This window comes from Rhinoraja longicauda, chromosome 16, assembly GCF_053455715.1.
Source record: "Rhinoraja longicauda isolate Sanriku21f chromosome 16, sRhiLon1.1, whole genome shotgun sequence".
Taxonomy (NCBI): Eukaryota; Metazoa; Chordata; class Chondrichthyes; order Rajiformes; family Arhynchobatidae; genus Rhinoraja; species Rhinoraja longicauda.
In genome coordinates this window covers 30979703-30995902 of record NC_135968.1, presented here as the reverse complement: position 1 = coordinate 30995902, position 16200 = coordinate 30979703, and the positions used below count along the sequence as shown (strand labels likewise).

General features: G+C 38.6%; 1 protein-coding gene across 9 annotated transcripts in view; it reads left to right on the top strand.

Moving 5' to 3' along the window:
• Positions 1 to 16200, top strand: part of LOC144601427 (fibroblast growth factor receptor 2-like) — a 152499-nt gene that overhangs the window by 87084 nt on the left and 49215 nt on the right. For 7 of the 9 annotated variants that reach the window (XM_078413531.1, XM_078413526.1, XM_078413527.1 and 4 more), the window contains 3 exons: positions 624 to 893; positions 2956 to 3030; positions 12728 to 12897. In XM_078413531.1, coding sequence (XP_078269657.1) covers positions 624 to 893; positions 2956 to 3030; positions 12728 to 12897 — 515 coding nt within the window. The remainder of the gene's footprint in view (positions 1 to 623; positions 894 to 2955; positions 3031 to 12727; positions 12898 to 16200) is intronic. The other 2 variants (XM_078413533.1, XM_078413534.1) reach the window with 2 other exon arrangements.

Sequence of the window (16200 nt, the reverse complement as noted above, 5' to 3'; positions counted from 1 at the left end):
AAAAAGATGATTGCTGCAAGTAGAAGCTATTCAGATAAGTAAGAAAAATAGTTACATCTCAAGATGCTGCCTGACCTGCTGAGTTACTCCAGCATTTTGTGAATAAATCGATTTGTACCAGCATCTGCAGTTATTTTCTTATATTGCTAGATGTACTTCTTTATGTGACTGTAATCAACATGCTTTCCATTTTCTGGGAAATCTCAACGTGAGATTGCTGGGAATTTTTAAATTGTGTTTTTATACCTGTTATATTCTGTATTTTTTAATATATTGATGTGCTATGTATCTAATGCATTATTCGTCATTGTGTAAGTATTGAGGAAGGGGATAATTTATCTTGTGGTAATTGGGTGAAACAAGTGATACTAGATTGACTGCCTATATTATGCTTTGCTCCATTCTCCTCCATTGACTTTCTGTATCGCCTGTTTAAAATATTTGCAGTGAGTTAAAATCATCTTCATTGAGGCTAGTGGCAAATGTTTACTTTCCAATGTTAACTATTGGTTCATTATTGCTTTTTTTAAAAGCAGAATGGGCGTCAACTGAAGTCAGATATTTCTGACCAAAATTCCAACTTTCCTTTTCCTTCCCATCCCTTCCTTTTTCTTGCTTTGCAGAGCCTCCATCAAACTACCAAATCTCTCAGCCTGAAGTGCACACAGCGCATCCAGGAGATTTGCTTCAAATGCAATGTCCTTTGAAAGAGGATGTACAGAACATCATTTGGACTAAAGCTGGGGAACAATTAGGGCACAACAATAAGACTTACATTATCAGAGAGTTCTTGCAGATTAGTGATGCCACACATGAGGATTCGGGCCTCTATGCTTGTACTGCAATTAGACCAGTAGGCAGTGGTACGGTATACTTCATTGTAAACATTACAGGTGAGTCATATTTGAACTGGAAATTCATTAAAATTCAACCTTTATCTTGGTTGTCTCTCCAGACATAACTTTGGCTCAGAGAGAGGGGGTTGCAGTTAGAGTGAGGATCGATGATGCAGAAAATGGTGGGTGGGTGGTTAGAAGAATTAAAGTCATTTGACATTGTGGACTTATAGAAAATGACTTTAAGGATCAGGAGAAAGACAGTTTTAAAAAAGGGGAATATTGTCCTTGAATTAAAAATTGTTCTATTTCAATACTTTTTTGTAATGATTTACGATACAATAATAACAAATACGTCTTACACATGTCAGGTCATGTAGTTGGATGCATTTTTTTAAGACTAGCCATTTCAGTTTTTAGTAAAAATACATATATTTTGAGTTTGTCATCTACCTTGCATCTGTAAGGGCTGCTTAAAGTTGGATAATTAAATTATACATTTCACAGGGATCTTCTTGGAGTAGCAATTGTTAATTTTAATGCACTTCCTTGTTTTGACATGACATTGAGCCATGATTGGCCTACAAAGTTAGTTCCTTAATTTGGCTCAGTCACCCAAGGAAGGAGATGTATTGTTGGGATTATCTTAGCGCTCAAAATAATGCTTAGCTTTGGGTCGAACAATTTGAATGACCAAAAATGATAAAGGATCATATTAAGTACAGTGCCATTCTTGGATGTGAGAGGGAGAGTTGATCAAGAGGAACCCGTACATGTTATGTATTTAGATTACCAAAGGGCATTTGACAAGTTCCATGTAAGAGGCTGATGAATAAAGCCCTAGGCTTTGAAGGAATTGTGTTGGCGTGGATTAAAAACTGGCTGTCATATATATTTTTTAAAGTTGGATTAAATAGGTCCTTTTGAGGCCGAGGGGTGTAAATTGTAGAATATCCTAAAGATCGGTTCTTAGCCCTTAATTGTTCGCTTTTTCTTAATGACCCGGAGGAGGGAACAAAATGTAAGGCTTACAATTTTGCCGATAATATGAATGTAGGTGGAAGGGCATGTTGTGATGAGAACGTTATCTATCTGCAAGGGGATATAGAAAGATTGAGTGAAAGTGATTGGACAACATTTTGGCAAATGGAGTCTGTGTTCCAGTGGATGAATCGTAAAATGTTGGCAGTCAGGACTAACAAATAGGCAAATGGGATGTTGGCTTTATTTCAATGGGGTTGTCATTTTTTTAGGGAGGTTTTGTTACTGTTATAACAGTGTGTTGGCGAGACCACGTATGGAATACTAGGCATAGTTTTGGTCCCCTTGTCTGAGAAAAGGATATAGTTGCATTGAAGGCAGGTGAAAAGAAGTTCACTAGGCTAATTCCTGGGATGTCAAGGTTGTCCTGTAAAGAAAGTCTAGAGAATTTGGGTCCGTACTCGTTGAAATTTTGAAACATGAGGGCTGATCTTTTTCAAACAAATAAGATTCTAAGAGGGTTTGACAGGGTAGATGTTGAGTTATTTTGTTGTTTTCATTTGTGGGAGTGTCATGAACAAGGGAACAGTGCTACTAAATAAAGGTTTATTTAAAACTGAGGTGCATAATTTTTTTTAAATCAGGTTAGTGAATCTCTGGAATTCTCTAAACCCAAGGGTGATAGATGGTAGATCAGGTGGCTAGGTGTTTAGCTCAATTTGAGAACAGGGTAAAGAATGTTATTCTTGGATTAATATGCTGACCCCTCTCTTGGTGCATATCTGGAACAAGGTGGAGATTGATAAATACGTGAAAATTTGGGGAATGGAAGGTTATGGGGAAATGGTGCATAAGAGGAGCTGAGGCCAACGACATATTGGATGGCAGGGCATGTGTGAGGGACAAAGTGGTCTACTGCTGCTCTTGTTTTCTTTTGCTCTTGTGTTGGATACTGATATATTCATTATTTTTAACTAATTATGCAGCAAACAATTTGGATAGTATTATTTTCCATTGGTTGGCAGTGGTGGTATGGGGAAGGATAGGGTGCAAGAAATGCTTTGGAAGTACTTTACAAATAACCATCTTTTAAATTTCCATAATCCCGGGGAGATTACAGATTATGGTTTTCTTCCAGATGCCATGTCCTCAGGGGACGATGAAGAGGATAGTGATGGGTCAGAAGAGACAACCATTGATGGTAACAAGATAAGTAAGTACAGGGTGAGGAGACAGACAAACAATGAAGTCAGCAAGAAAATAAGGTCCTATAGGTGTATCTACTTTCATATATATGAAATTGATACCCTAGAAACTCTGATGTTAAAGGATTAACAATTCCTTATTCCCGGCCGCTTTAATTTCAAGTGTGGCATCAATTTTCTTTTTACTTAGTGGAGTAATAACGTAATAACGTTGTAAATTATTCTGGACTGTGCCTGTGCTTTCTAGTAGTTGTATACTTTTCAGAGTCCCTTTATCATGTCCAGTTTGTCAAGTCCATGAAGGATTGACTTTGACAATAATTGGGCTTCCAGAAGCCATTTAGTGTTATATACCTACAAAAAAAGTCAAATAAAAGTATAAGCAGGTTGAATGCTATTTGTAGCTTTCTCACTTGTCTAAGAAATGCAAATTTGAGATCTACTCGAAATCACATTGTATTATGATACTGAAAACAATGTATATGGAAGTATTATTCAGTAAATGTGCTATGGTCTCATCAGTTTATTAAAGTGATTCAAATAGATATTGAAGATCTATTGCACTTCTGGGAAAACAAAACATTTTTCTAGTACCTGGAGAAACATTGCCCTTTCAATAATTGTTAGTGTCAAACAATTTCATTCAAAAATAGCTTTTTATTTTCCTTACTGTTTATTATAGAATAAAGACAATAATAAAGACAATAGCATATTTAATGTAAAAAGGCAGTTACTGAGGGGAAATTCAACATGTAAGTTAAGTGCTCCTTTAATATTGCAATGGCAAGGTGTTTAGCTCAACTTGGGGACGGGGTAAAGAATGTCATTCTTGGATCAAAATGCTGATCTCCTCTTGATGTATATCTGGGAACAAATTCTTGATTTCCATCTTGCTTCTGATGGAGATGGTCTTTGGAAATTAGAAACTGATGAGAAGTTCCAGGGATTTTACTTTGGCTGCTGCTGAATAGATGTATAGGACTGAGTATCTATCATAATACCTAATAATAATATAATAAGATATTCCTTTATTCGTCCCACACCGGGGAAATTTACAGTGTTACAGCAGCAAAGTGGATAGTAAGTGAGCAAGAGATCATTCATTATAAATAAAAGATAAATAAATTGTCATCAGTTTTCTGTGTGTTCTTAGCTTTTATTGTTGACTCGTCTGCTGGGAGCAGTGCTGGTTGTGCAGTCTCACAGCAGCGGGAAGGAAGGACCTCCTATATCTCTCCTTCACCTCCTCCTTCATATCATAATGGCTCATCTCACCATTTGGTATAATTGTTTTGATGGTATTATGGAAGTCTGCATTCCTTTGTTTTCAATTAAACGTTTATGATTGAGGTTTTATAGAGCCATTTTGACATATTAGCCTGTATTGACTTTACCTGTAGCCAACAGGTCTGTAGAGAGCTCGTACCTGTCTGCAATGCAGGTTACAGCTTGTTCCTGACTTTCATATACTTATGGTGAAAAGCAGATCTTCAGAATGAGCTGGAGACAGGAAATTATAACCAAGTTCAGCTTATATATAATGAGGTAGAATTGGGCCTAACTTGCCAATAAAATAGGCTTTGTAGAAATAAAATGAAGTGCTTGATAACTTAATGTACACTGAGAGGTCTAAATTCATAATGTTTTAAATAAAATTCTACCATCGTAAAAATATTAGTGCTGTCTGCATTTTATTATTCTTCAGCACATTTAAGACCAGGAAACAGGAGAACAGGTTGAAAATATCACACTTTGAGCTCACTCTACTATTTGGAAAGATGCTAGGCTGATCAAGGCTGATCCTTGACCTCAATTCACTGATCCCCAAATCTCTTAATTCCCTTAGAGTCCAAAAATCCATCAGTGCTAGCATTGAATATACTCGGTGGTTGAGTATCCATACTCCTTTGGGTAAAGAATTTCAAAGATTTAAAACTCCCCCTTGCACTTCCCCCTGGTAAAGACATTTCTCCTGCATAGCATTCTTAAATAGCCAATCTGATTCCGAGACTGGTCTTTAGTTCATGACTCTGCCTTGGGGGATCATGCAATCAACATCTAAATTGACAACCCATTTTCACAATTTTGTATCTTTCAGTAAGAACATCCCTCATTGTTCTAAACAGCAGTGAGCATAGACCTATCATAATCTGACAACAAAGGGCAGAATGATAACATGCAAATATCTCTGCTCCGACAAAGAAAATCCCATCAATGTTTTGAAGGAGCCAAGTATTCTAACTAAATTTTATACTGGCAAATGTTTCATACTCTGTTTCCTAACATGAACACTTTGCTAATATTCTTAAACGAGAAACAACATCTTAATACTGTACATTATCAGCACTAGTGAAAAAATTGTCATTTATTACCACTAATGTAAACTGGCAATTAATTAATTTCACATCTCAGAAAAAGTGCAAAGTTACTCTGCCTTTAAAGCCAGCAGTGAAAATTTGCAGCTCTGTTTTGTAGGAGTTGCTTACCTTATTATGTAGTCATAATTTTTGTACTATTTAATAACAAATTCCTCAGTGTTGGTTACATTTTACATGAAAAATTTAATAGAATCATTTTGTGCTCTCCATGTTGAATCCTGATTGTAATCATAGGCATACAAGGAAAGGCATACTGGAGAAGCTTGGTCTATTTTCCCTGGAGGTTGAGAGAGGACATGACAGTGGTATATAAAATTATGATAGGTATAGATAGTCTAGACTACAAGAAATGTTTCCCCATACCAGAGATAGATAAAATGAGTGGATATCAATTTCGGGAAAGGGGTGAGAGATATAGAGGAGATTTGAGGGGGTTCTTTTTTCCCCAGAGAGTTGAGGATCTGGAATTCACTGCCTGAGAGAGCGGTGGAACAATTGCTGACAGCATTTAAGAAGTAAATAATATATAAAAATGTGAGAAATACGAGAAATACCTGCAAAGGTGGGTGGTAGTGTGAACTGTGCAGAAGATGCTATGAGGTTGCAGGGTGACTTGGACAGGTTGTGTGAGTGGGCGGATGCATGGCAGATGCAGTTTAATGTGGATAAGTGTCAGGTTATCCACTTTGGTGGTAAGAATAGAAAGGCAGATTATTATCTGAATGGTGTCAAGTTAGGAATAGGGGACATACAATGAGATTTGGGTGTCCTAGTGCAACAGTCACTGAAAGGAACCATGCAGGTACAGCAGGCAGTGAAGAAAGCCAATGGAATGTTGGCCTTCATAACAAGAGGAGTTGAGTATAGGAGCAAAGAGGTCCTTCTGCAGTTGTACAGGGCCCTAGTGAGACCGCACCTGGAGTACTGTGTGCAGTTTTGGTCTCCAAATTTGAGGAAGGATATTTTTGCTATTGAGGGTGTGCAGCATAGGTTTACTAGGTTAATTCCCGGACTGGCGGGACTGTCATATGTTGAAAGACTGGAGCGACTAGGCTTGTATACACTGAAATTTAGAAGGATGAGAGGGGATCTTATCGAAACATAAGATTATTAAGGGGTTGGACACGTTAGAGGCAGGAAACATGTTCCCAATGTTGGGGGAGTCCAGAACCAGGGGCCACAGTTTAAGAATAAGGGGTAGACCATCTCGAACGGAGATGAGGAAAAACTTTTTCAGTCAGAGAGTTGCAAATCTGTGGAATTCTCTGCCTCAGAAGGCAGTGGAGGCCAATTCTCTGAATGCATTCAAGAGAGAGCTAGATAGAGCTCTTAAGGATAGCGGAGTCAGGAACGGGGTACTGATTGAGAATGATCAGCCATGATCACATTGAATGGTGGTGCTGGCCCGAAGGGCCGAATGGCCTACTCCTGCACCTATTGTCTATTGACTCTGCGGCCAAATTCTGCTCTAATTCTATTTACAAGTTTGCAGAAGATTCCGCCGTAGTGAGTCTGATCTGGAACAATGATGAGACGGAGGACAGGAAGGAGATAGAGGGAGTTAGAAACATGGTGTCAAGACAACAAGCTCGCCTTCAATGCCAACAAGAAAGAGCTGGTTATTGACTTCAGAAAACAAGGTGGTGTACATTCCCCAGTCTGTATCAATGATGCCAAGGTGGAGATTGTTGAGAGCTTCAATTCCCTAGGTGTATCACCAACAATTTGTCTTGAACCAACTACATTGAAGCTACATCCAAGAAAGCACACCAATGCCTCTACTTCCTCAGAAGACTAAGGATGTTCGGCATAACTCCAACGACTCTAACTTCTACAGATGCACCTTTGAAAGCATCCTATTAGGATGCATCACAACTTGATTTGGCAACAGCTCTGCCTAAGATCACAAGAAATTGCAGAGTTGTTCATTAAGTGCAATCAATCATACAACACCCCCACCTCCCCATTCCCGTCAAATCCATCTGCAGCATGTTGCCTCAGGAAAGCAGCCAACATAGTCAATAATAATAATCATAATACATTTTATTTGTCATATGTAGGTTGGTACAGGGTCAACGGTACAATGAAATGTATTTGACAAGACAACGGGTCACCTCAGCAGTAATATTCCAAGGATAAATAAGATTTAAAAAATGACATTAGTAAGATAAAAAAACAATATTAAAAATAGGTAAAAAGACAATATTAAAAATAATCAACATATATGATTTGAAATGAGTTCAGAAACCTGATGGTAGAAACTGTTCTTAAGCCTGGTGGTACGCGCAGCCATACTGCTGTATCGTCTGCCTGACGGTAACAAGGAGAACAGCCTGCGTGCTGGGTGGCTGTGGTCCTTGATGATGCTGCGTGCCTTCTGCAGGCACCGCCGGTAGAAAATGTCCTGAATGGCCGGGAGACAGTTGACAGTGATGTGCTGTGCCGCCTTCACAACTCTCTGCAGTGATTTGTGGCTGTGGGCAGAACAGTTCCTGTACCAGACTGTAATGCAGCCCGTCAGCAGGCTCTCGATGGTGCATCTGTAGAAGTTTGTGAGGATGCTGGCGTTCTTGCCAAACTTCCTCAGTCTTCTCAGGAAAAAGAGCCGCTGGTGGGCCTTCTTTGTTATTGTGTCTGTGTGCAGTGTCCAGGAAAGGTCCTCAGTGATGTGCACACCGAGGAACTTAAAGCTGCTGACCCTTTCAACCTCAGCATCACCGATGTGGATGAGGAGGTGTCCACCCCCCTGCTGTCTCCTGTAGTCCACGATCATCTCTTTAGTTTTGCTGACATTGAGAGAGAGGTTATTTTCCTGGCACTAGCTGTTTAGTGCCTTTACCTCCTCTCTGTACCTCCTCTCATTGTTGTCTGTGATGAGGCCCAAGATGGTCATGTCATCAGCAAACTTTAGGATGCTGTTTGAGCTGCACTTAGCAATACAGTCGTGCGTGAACAGGGAGTACAGGAGAGGACTGAGCACACAGCCCTGTGGTGTGCCTGTGTTGAGGATCAGTGAAGAAGAGGTGTGGCTGCCAATTCTCACCACCTGGGGCCTGCCCGTCAGGAAATCGAATATCCATCCGCAGATGGAGGTCTCCAGTCCAAGATCAAGGAGCTTTTGAGGGAATAATAGTGTTGAATGCCAAGCTGTAGTCAATAAAGAGCATTCTCACATATGTATTTCCTTTGTCCGGGTGGGTGAGCGCAGTATGTATTGTCATGGCAATGGAATCGTTCGTGGCCCTGTTTGGTCTATATGCAAACTGAAGAGGGTCCAAGGTGTCAGGGAGAGAAGAGCAGATGTGAGTTTTGACTAGTCGCTCAAAGCACTTCATGATGACTGATGTCAGTGCGACAGGACGGTAGTCATTTAAACAGGAGGTTACTGGTTTCTTTGGAACAGGAACGATGATGGATGCTTTGAAGGAGGTGGGAACCACAGACTGACTCAGAGAGAGGTTGAAGATGTTGGTGAACACCTCTGCCAGTTGATCAGCACATGCTCTGAGGGCCTGCTCTGGAATATCATCCGGCCATTTATTTATCATTCCCTTTTCTCCCCTCTCCTGTCTGGCCGAAGATCCAAAATTTATTTTGCTATAATGTTGTAACACTATATTCTGCACTCTGGTATTTTTCTCTTTGCACTAACTATTGTACTTGTGCATGACCTGTTTGTATCACTGGTAGTGTGATTTGACTGGATAACACGCAAACAAAGTTTTCCACTGTATCTTGGTACACGTGACAATATACCAATGCCAACTGAGCTTCAGTTGACATTCACAAAGTTTTACTTTCCCCGTTCTTATCAAACATGGCATTATTGGAGTTAAAATCAAATTAAGATGATGACAAACTCTGTAATTTTAAACAGATTCTACCACTGAACATTATTTCTTGGTTATCTGTTGAAGCAACCAAAAGGCCTTGTTGGTCAGCATCTGGTGGATGCAAAAGATTGAAGATAATTTGTTTGAGGTTTGAAATAACTCATTTGATAGATATGAGCCAGTAGCATGTTCATCGTTCAGAATTGTCTTGCCGAGCTACGTCCTGTGGATGCAAAACCACTTTTGACCGTTAAATCTTTGCCAAGGACAATTCAAGCTTAATGTTTATGTGCCATACTATTTTGTATGAAGCATCTTCATTTTTCAAGAACACAAAAAATAGTTTACAAGTTTAATGGTCTGGCTTCTTAGTGATGGTCTATAACTTTGTATGTTTTATGCAGAGCTGTGAACTTTAAAATATTGCGAGAAAATTAGAACCTAGAGCTTTAAATGATTTGGCATTCATAACCTACTAATTTGTAAAGGAGAGTTTGCTTAAGTTTCTGAATTAACTTTTGTCATGAAGTGAAGTAATTCTGGAAAATTGTGGTAAACTTTCCAATAGATTATTTATTTTCTGTTTATATTCTTAATTCTTCAATATAAATTATGAACAATTTCCAAATAATAACAATATTTTGGGGTGAAAGGATATAATTTAACTTCAGCTTCAAATATGTCTACTGGTGTAAATTCCAGGCACAAATGGGGTGGCAATGAATGAAGGTGATGTGTTCTTTCATCCACTAAGGATGGGGAGGAAATCCAAGATTTAGTCTTTGCATGGCACATTTACACAATATATGTATTGAAATTGGAACATTTTGCTGGGCTCCCATTTATGCACCTGCATGCTTGAGGGAAAGTTCAAAAGAAAAAAAATCATGTTTTGAATGGGAAGCAGGAATTAATGTAAGATTTTTTTAAATACAAGTGTTGCTAAAATTAAATTAAACAAACAATATTATTTAGAGCTGACTGCATTACATTTCAAATGGATCCAAGCAAAAATGCAAGGGCGAGCATAACAAGAAAAAATGTAGATGGAATGCAAATAGTTTCAGTTGAAATATTCACGTTAGCAATTAAAACTTAGATATACAAACTGGCTTTGTTCAATTTTATGACAGAAGAATGTTATTAAACATTCATTTACCCAGAGCTAATGTAAACTAGGCATTTGATTGGTAAATCTGTGACTGCATAGAAGCAAGAACACAAATTAATATTTAATATAAATACAATGGTTGGATTCAGTACAGTTTGACAATGTGTGCATTCACTTGGTCAAGAGTGCACATTGTAACCTGATTTCTATTTAAGTAAACACTATGAGTCAAAGTAGAGGAGCATTTATTCGTCAAGAATAACATTAATGCAGAAGTTTTGTTGAGCAGTGATGAAGCTGGAAAGTAAAATAGGCATTCACTATTCATTTTGTGTTACACACAGTTCAATATAGATTCAGTCAAATCTGTATTAATTGAAGTTTTTCAAGTCAATCATTGTTTTATTTTGAATATCTGGCCTACTAGCGTCACAGGAGCCTGCATACTTATGCCTCGTGGCATCTGCTTAAACTGAATAGGTGAAATTATATTGGTTTAAATTATTTGTCAGTTTTTGTATGCTTCAATTCTAAAAATATTAAGGGGAAATTGCGATTCGTATTGTCGTCAAGAGTAATGACGGTAATTTTACTTAGCATTATCACTGTACTTATAGCCTTTTGGTGAATTCCCTTAGAATAAAACAAAAGCCACAAAAAATATAAATCAGAAAATGTCAAAATTTTGGGCCATTAATGGCTGCCTGGCTTCGATTCATTGCCAATGATGAAAATATTGTAGAATGGAAACCTTCATTATTGTAAGGGAGTATAGGAAGAGGTCCAAAAAGGAAATGGAATAAGGTCAAGTTTAAGCCAATTATTTTTTTTAATTCCACATTAGTTTGATTTATTTCAGGAAGTTCAGGTTGCAGTTAGAAATGGAATTTCACATAAGTTAAAACAAATGTACAAACAAGCTAGATTTTCCATTTATTGGGGCAAGGATATATTTTAAATCTCTTCTAGTTAATAGAGTTTTTAAAAATTAGTAAGAATTGGGGAAGTTGTGTCTGGAGTTAAAAGTGGCAGATTCCACTACTGTTCTTGAATAAAATATATTAGTTGATTGTGCAAAGTATGTACTGTGACTTAAAGGATTACTGAAGCCCATAAAGTTACTGAGGGCAGAAATCTAGCAGTCTTTGAGTAATGAAGTTCATTCATTTGTGTGCTTAGAGGTATTGAATTTGCAGCCAGTTTCCATGCCTGTATTTTCAATGCATTCCTCATTACTCCAGAGTTTGTGCAGTCCTGGCACATTTCTAGAATCTCGCTCCAAACAGCTTGAAATGTGCACATCAATGGAAAATAATGTTTTCCAAAAAGAAGTTCTGTACCATGAAGTTTGGCGCTTCCAGTAAAACCTGAAGTATTTGTTTTAAATAGAGCTTTTACTCTTACCAATGTGGAGGGAAAATCAAAACATGAAACAAGCAGTAAGCTGTTGATTCCCTTCTCGGAGAGGGATAATGGTCTTCGTTTACATCCCGTTAATTTTATTTGGCTCCACTGCATCATCTCTTATTGAAAATGTAAATTACAGTTGTAAGTTAGAGTTGGAAACTCAGCTATTTCAGTTTTACAGTTTGATTTCAGAGAATATGTTAACATCCCAAGCATGTTGAAGTCTTAGCATGCTGCTACCAATACTTTTATGGGTTAGGGGGAGGGGAAAACTCTAATCTGCCATCTGCCCTTTCTCAATGGGAGGACAGTCAATCAGCAGAGAAAAACCTGACACAGATCTTGGATGCCTATTTTCCTGCCTGATTTAGTTTCCAAGCAAGCCTTTCAATGGTTACCCAGCACTCCTGTCCAAACCATGTCCTTATCGACAGTTGTGCAAAGCAAGTAAAACATCATAGAATCAGTTGTCCCAGGTTTTCAGTAACCAGTCATGGACTTTTTAAAATATTAACTTATTCATGCTTCTCTTGGTCTGTGCAAGTTAATGGCCCAGTCGTTTTCCATAGCAGACACTATTTTGATCGACAACATCCGTAACTGAAAGTGGACACGATTCCAGTTCTAGCTTCAATCTCACAGTGCTTGCCAATATTGGGTTATTTATAGACAGAAGTAACTGCAGATGCTGGTTTATAAAAAGAAGGCATTAAGTGCTGGGGTAACTCAGTGGGTCAGGCAGCATCTATGGAGGACATTATTCGAGTCGGGACCATTCTTTAGAGTCTGAACGTCACCTATCCATGTTCTCTAGAGATGCTTTGTGTCTTTTTTTAAATTCTTTGTGGACCTGCTTGATTTCTTTTTTTTCTCTCTCTCTATCCCCGACCCTACATTAAATGAATGATTTTTCACTAACTACAGGAAGATTTGCATTAGACACCATTAAAGTTATATTGGTGTTTGTTTGAACCAGGTCCCCCCTACTGGACTCAACCAACTAAGATGGAAAAGAGATTGCATGCAGTGCCAGCAGCCAACACTGTAAAGTTTCGCTGCCCAGCTGGAGGGAATCCAAAACCAGCCATGCGGTGGTTAAAAAATGGCCGGGAGTTCAAACCTGAGTATCGAATGGGTTCATACAAGGTGAGCTCCATTTCTCTTATTTGTAATAGCACAAACTTTATAAATACACAACAGACATTAACTAGAAAAATGAGCACCATGGTTTTCCTGAAGAACCTTTTGTTAACTTGCCTCTAAATTAGTTTAATATAACAGAAAATCTTGAAAATTAATTTACATTGTCACAAACCATATGGGAAATCAGTATGTTGCTGTATGTTTGCGGTGTAGGTGACTTGGCTAGATTCAGTGCAGTGGTTTTTACACTTGGCAGAAGCTGTGGGATCATGCAGGTTTATACTTGTGCACATAGTTTTTTTTACCTTTTAAAAATAGACGGTTGTGTTTGTGCCTTCCTTGTGTACAACAGTAACGTTCAGTTATAAAGTACCTTTAATGTGGAAAGGGCATCCTCCTTTACTCGACAAAAAATGGGTCAACATCCAAAAGAGGTGTTTGTAGGAGGAGAAGCATAAGCTTGATCAAAGAGCTTGGTTTCAAGAGGGATAGAGAGGTGGAGAAGCTGAGCGTTCTGGAGTAGATGTTGCAGAGAGTCTTCAATCAATGATGCAAGAAAGGATGCACAAGAAAAAGATAAAGTCAGTGAAGTTTGTTATGTTTAAAAAGGTAATAAAGGTAGGGATGGGGTGATTGATGAATTAGAACACGATTGATAAAAATATTAAGACTGGGGGAGTTTGGTCTACCATAAAATTACCGAATGGATGCTTCAGATGGGTAAAATTAACAGAAGGTGGAGGAAGCACTGGGTAATTGGGAGCTGTTTCTCAGATGAAGCAGTGTTCAGCAAACAGAAATGTGATTTTTTGTTTTGTCCAAATAAAATTATCAGGACTAAGTCTGCCAACCCAAGCATTCAAATAACCTAAAATGTCACCTATCCATGTCCTCCAGAGATTCTGCCTGACCCACTGAGTTACTCCAGTACTTTATGTTTATTCACATAAATCTGAATGACACTGCTGCTCACCCAACCGCGAGCGTGGCTTATGCTTTTAACCCCCTCTGTTAGGATAATAAAATCATACAGATAACTTCTTCATCCAGTCTGAAATGAAAGGTGACCTCAGATTTAATTACGACACCTCTCGCATACATACTGTGATTCTGATCCTGCAATAACTGGGTGTATGTAGCCTCCACCTAATGTTTTGGCAAGGTATTGGAGCCAATTTCTGGATTCATTGGAACTGGAAGCTGCCAGCATCAGATTAGCTCCCAGTGGTACCCCAATTATGATTGCATATCGGCTTATTGAAGCAAAAAGTCAGGCAGGAATTTAAAATATCGCAGCCAATACACTGCCACTTGCACTCTGGACTGCAAAGTTGAAAATTGTCCCAGATTTTTAATCTACTTTACCAAATGTGCCCAAACCTCTCCTGCATTGGTGCAGCACCCTCTCCTCCCTCGCCCCTCCCCTCTCCCTCCCCCTTCTCCCTCCACCCCCTCCCCCCTTACCCTCCCCCCCACTCCATCCCCTCAACCCCCCTTATCCTCTCTCCCGCCACCCCCCTCCCTCCCTCCCTCCCCCCACCGTCCCTAGGAGATAGATTTAAACTTTTAAATGTGGATAACTAAAAATATAACACTGATTTCAATGAAACTTCTTCCATTAGCACCGTGAGTAAGCTGGGCTTAAATTGTTGCACTATCGTGTACCGTTTTGGCTGTAGTTCAGGAACAAACAAACAAACGATAGTATATAGATGAGCATTATGCGATGCTTTGAAGTATTTCTCTTAGCAATGATGCAGGAACAGTGTGCACAGTCTGAAGGTTTTGTTCAAGTCAACCTTGCAATGTAATCAACCTCCCTCGCATATGCCCACCTATATGCCCACCTGCCACACTTTGTCTTGCCTCTCCTCTTTCCCAGCTTTCTTCCCCTCCCCCACAGTCAGTCTGAAGAAGGATCCCAACTCGAAACGTTGCCTATCCATGTTCTTCAGAGAGGCTGCTTGATCGGCTGAGTTACTTCAGCACTTTATGGTCTTTCTTACAATAAGGTGCTTCTGTAGTTATGATAACACTGTACATTTAATAAAGTATCCATGTCACACATTTTGAAGAAAATAGATTAATGTTTGAATTTATGATCTGTGTTACGTCTCTGCATGTGTGGTAAACCTGTTTAGATTTCTGGACGTCATACTGCGTTTGATTTTCACATGTCGCCAATGTACTGTAAACACTAGAAAATAAGGAACTTTGTTTACAAAAGCAGATGGAGGGTTTTTGCATTTCAGTGCACTGCTTTTCAAACTGCTAGACTACAGGACATAGCATCTGCCAAATGCTCCGTCTGCAAGATAGAGTCTCTCTTTCAACAATGCATGTCAAGTCAGTCATAAATCAAATAAAAGAGGGTACCAGGCATCAAACCTACTATATGTGAAACAACCATGTTTAGTCTGGTTTGTACAAGTTAAAATTAGTTTGTTTATTAGAAAAGAACAGTGATGTTAAGTTTTTCTTGTACAGACTGTGCATGAAGCATGTTTGGTACCTACAGCTCTCTGGATTTATATCTAAATTGGAATTTGGGATCTAAAATTCGCATGTAATTAATTTTTCAAGATGTAAAAGAAACTTTCATTTCTGGAGATATCACAGTGTAGTTATGGCAGTTTGGTCCTTATCTCTAAACACTTTGAAAATTGTTTTCACATAATGAGAAACTGACAGAACAGACCTCACACTATGAATGATTCATTGTGTGGAATGCACAAGTTCAGCCTTTTATCTGTCTACTGATTTCTTAGTGTAAAGTTTATCAACGAAATGTGAAATGTCGGAGAAAACAGGTGCTTTTGTTGATATTGCATCTGCTCTTGAACTTGGCCTGATACTGGATTCAAAACAATTGTTGAATTTTAAATTGTTTCACAAAATGATATCTGAAATGACCAAAACTGCATACTCATTGTATGGTATTTTGTACAATTTCCAAGTGAGTTTCAAATTTCTCGACTCAATATTGAGTTCAACAATGTCAAATCATGATCACCATTGACAATGCCAAGGCCCAAATTTTGATTCTTTTCCCTCCCCAGCCTCTTTTAACTGCATAAAGTATGTTTTATCTCTCACCAATTCTGACAAAAGGTCAACAACTCTTTTTAGCTCCCTCTCCAAAATGTTGACTGGCCTACTAAATATTTTAAGCATTTTAGTTTTTATTGCAGTAATATGCTTACATGTCAGGCAGCATCTGTGATGAAATAGAATCACATTTCGGGTCAATGACAATTCATCAGAACAGGAAAAGTGAGAAAACAAGTGTGCATGTGTTAAGTTGCA